This window comes from Haliaeetus leucocephalus, unplaced genomic scaffold (assembly GCF_000737465.1).
Source record: "Haliaeetus leucocephalus isolate CR32 unplaced genomic scaffold, Haliaeetus_leucocephalus-4.0 Scaffold536, whole genome shotgun sequence".
Classification (NCBI taxonomy): domain Eukaryota; kingdom Metazoa; phylum Chordata; class Aves; order Accipitriformes; family Accipitridae; genus Haliaeetus; species Haliaeetus leucocephalus.
This window is the reverse complement of record NW_010972972.1, coordinates 6,390,330-6,390,597: the sequence shown is the minus strand read 5'-3', so window position 1 is coordinate 6,390,597 and position 268 is coordinate 6,390,330. Positions and strand designations below refer to the sequence as shown.

The 268-nt window shown below is 64.6% G+C and overlaps 1 protein-coding gene across 1 annotated transcript in view; it reads right to left on the bottom strand.

The window, feature by feature from the left end:
- The window catches only part of PPME1 (protein phosphatase methylesterase 1), a 32,365-nt gene extending 32,134 nt beyond the window's left edge, over positions 1-231 (bottom strand). Inside the window, exon 1 of the mRNA XM_010576657.1 lies at positions 91-231. Coding sequence (XP_010574959.1) covers positions 91-188 — 98 coding nt within the window. The 5' untranslated portion in view covers positions 189-231. The remainder of the gene's footprint in view (positions 1-90) is intronic.
- Between the last annotated feature and the right edge of the window lie 37 nt (positions 232-268).

The window sequence follows — 268 nt, the reverse complement described above, 5'->3', positions numbered from 1 at the left end:
CAAGCATCCCTCCCCCACCGCCGTTAGCTTCTTTCCCTTTCCCTCAACCCCCCCGGTCCCCTCAGCCTCTCCCACCCTTCCCCCACCTACCCCATACGCATTTTGGAACCGGACTGGCCGCCGCCACCAGGTAACGGGGGCCGCGGAGGGAGACGGCCCAGGTGTAGCTGCTTCTCCAGAGCCGACATGACGGCGAACGAGGCACCAACAAGACAAAAACACACGGCGAACACCCACCCCCCCCCCCCCCCCCCCCCACAAAAAAAAA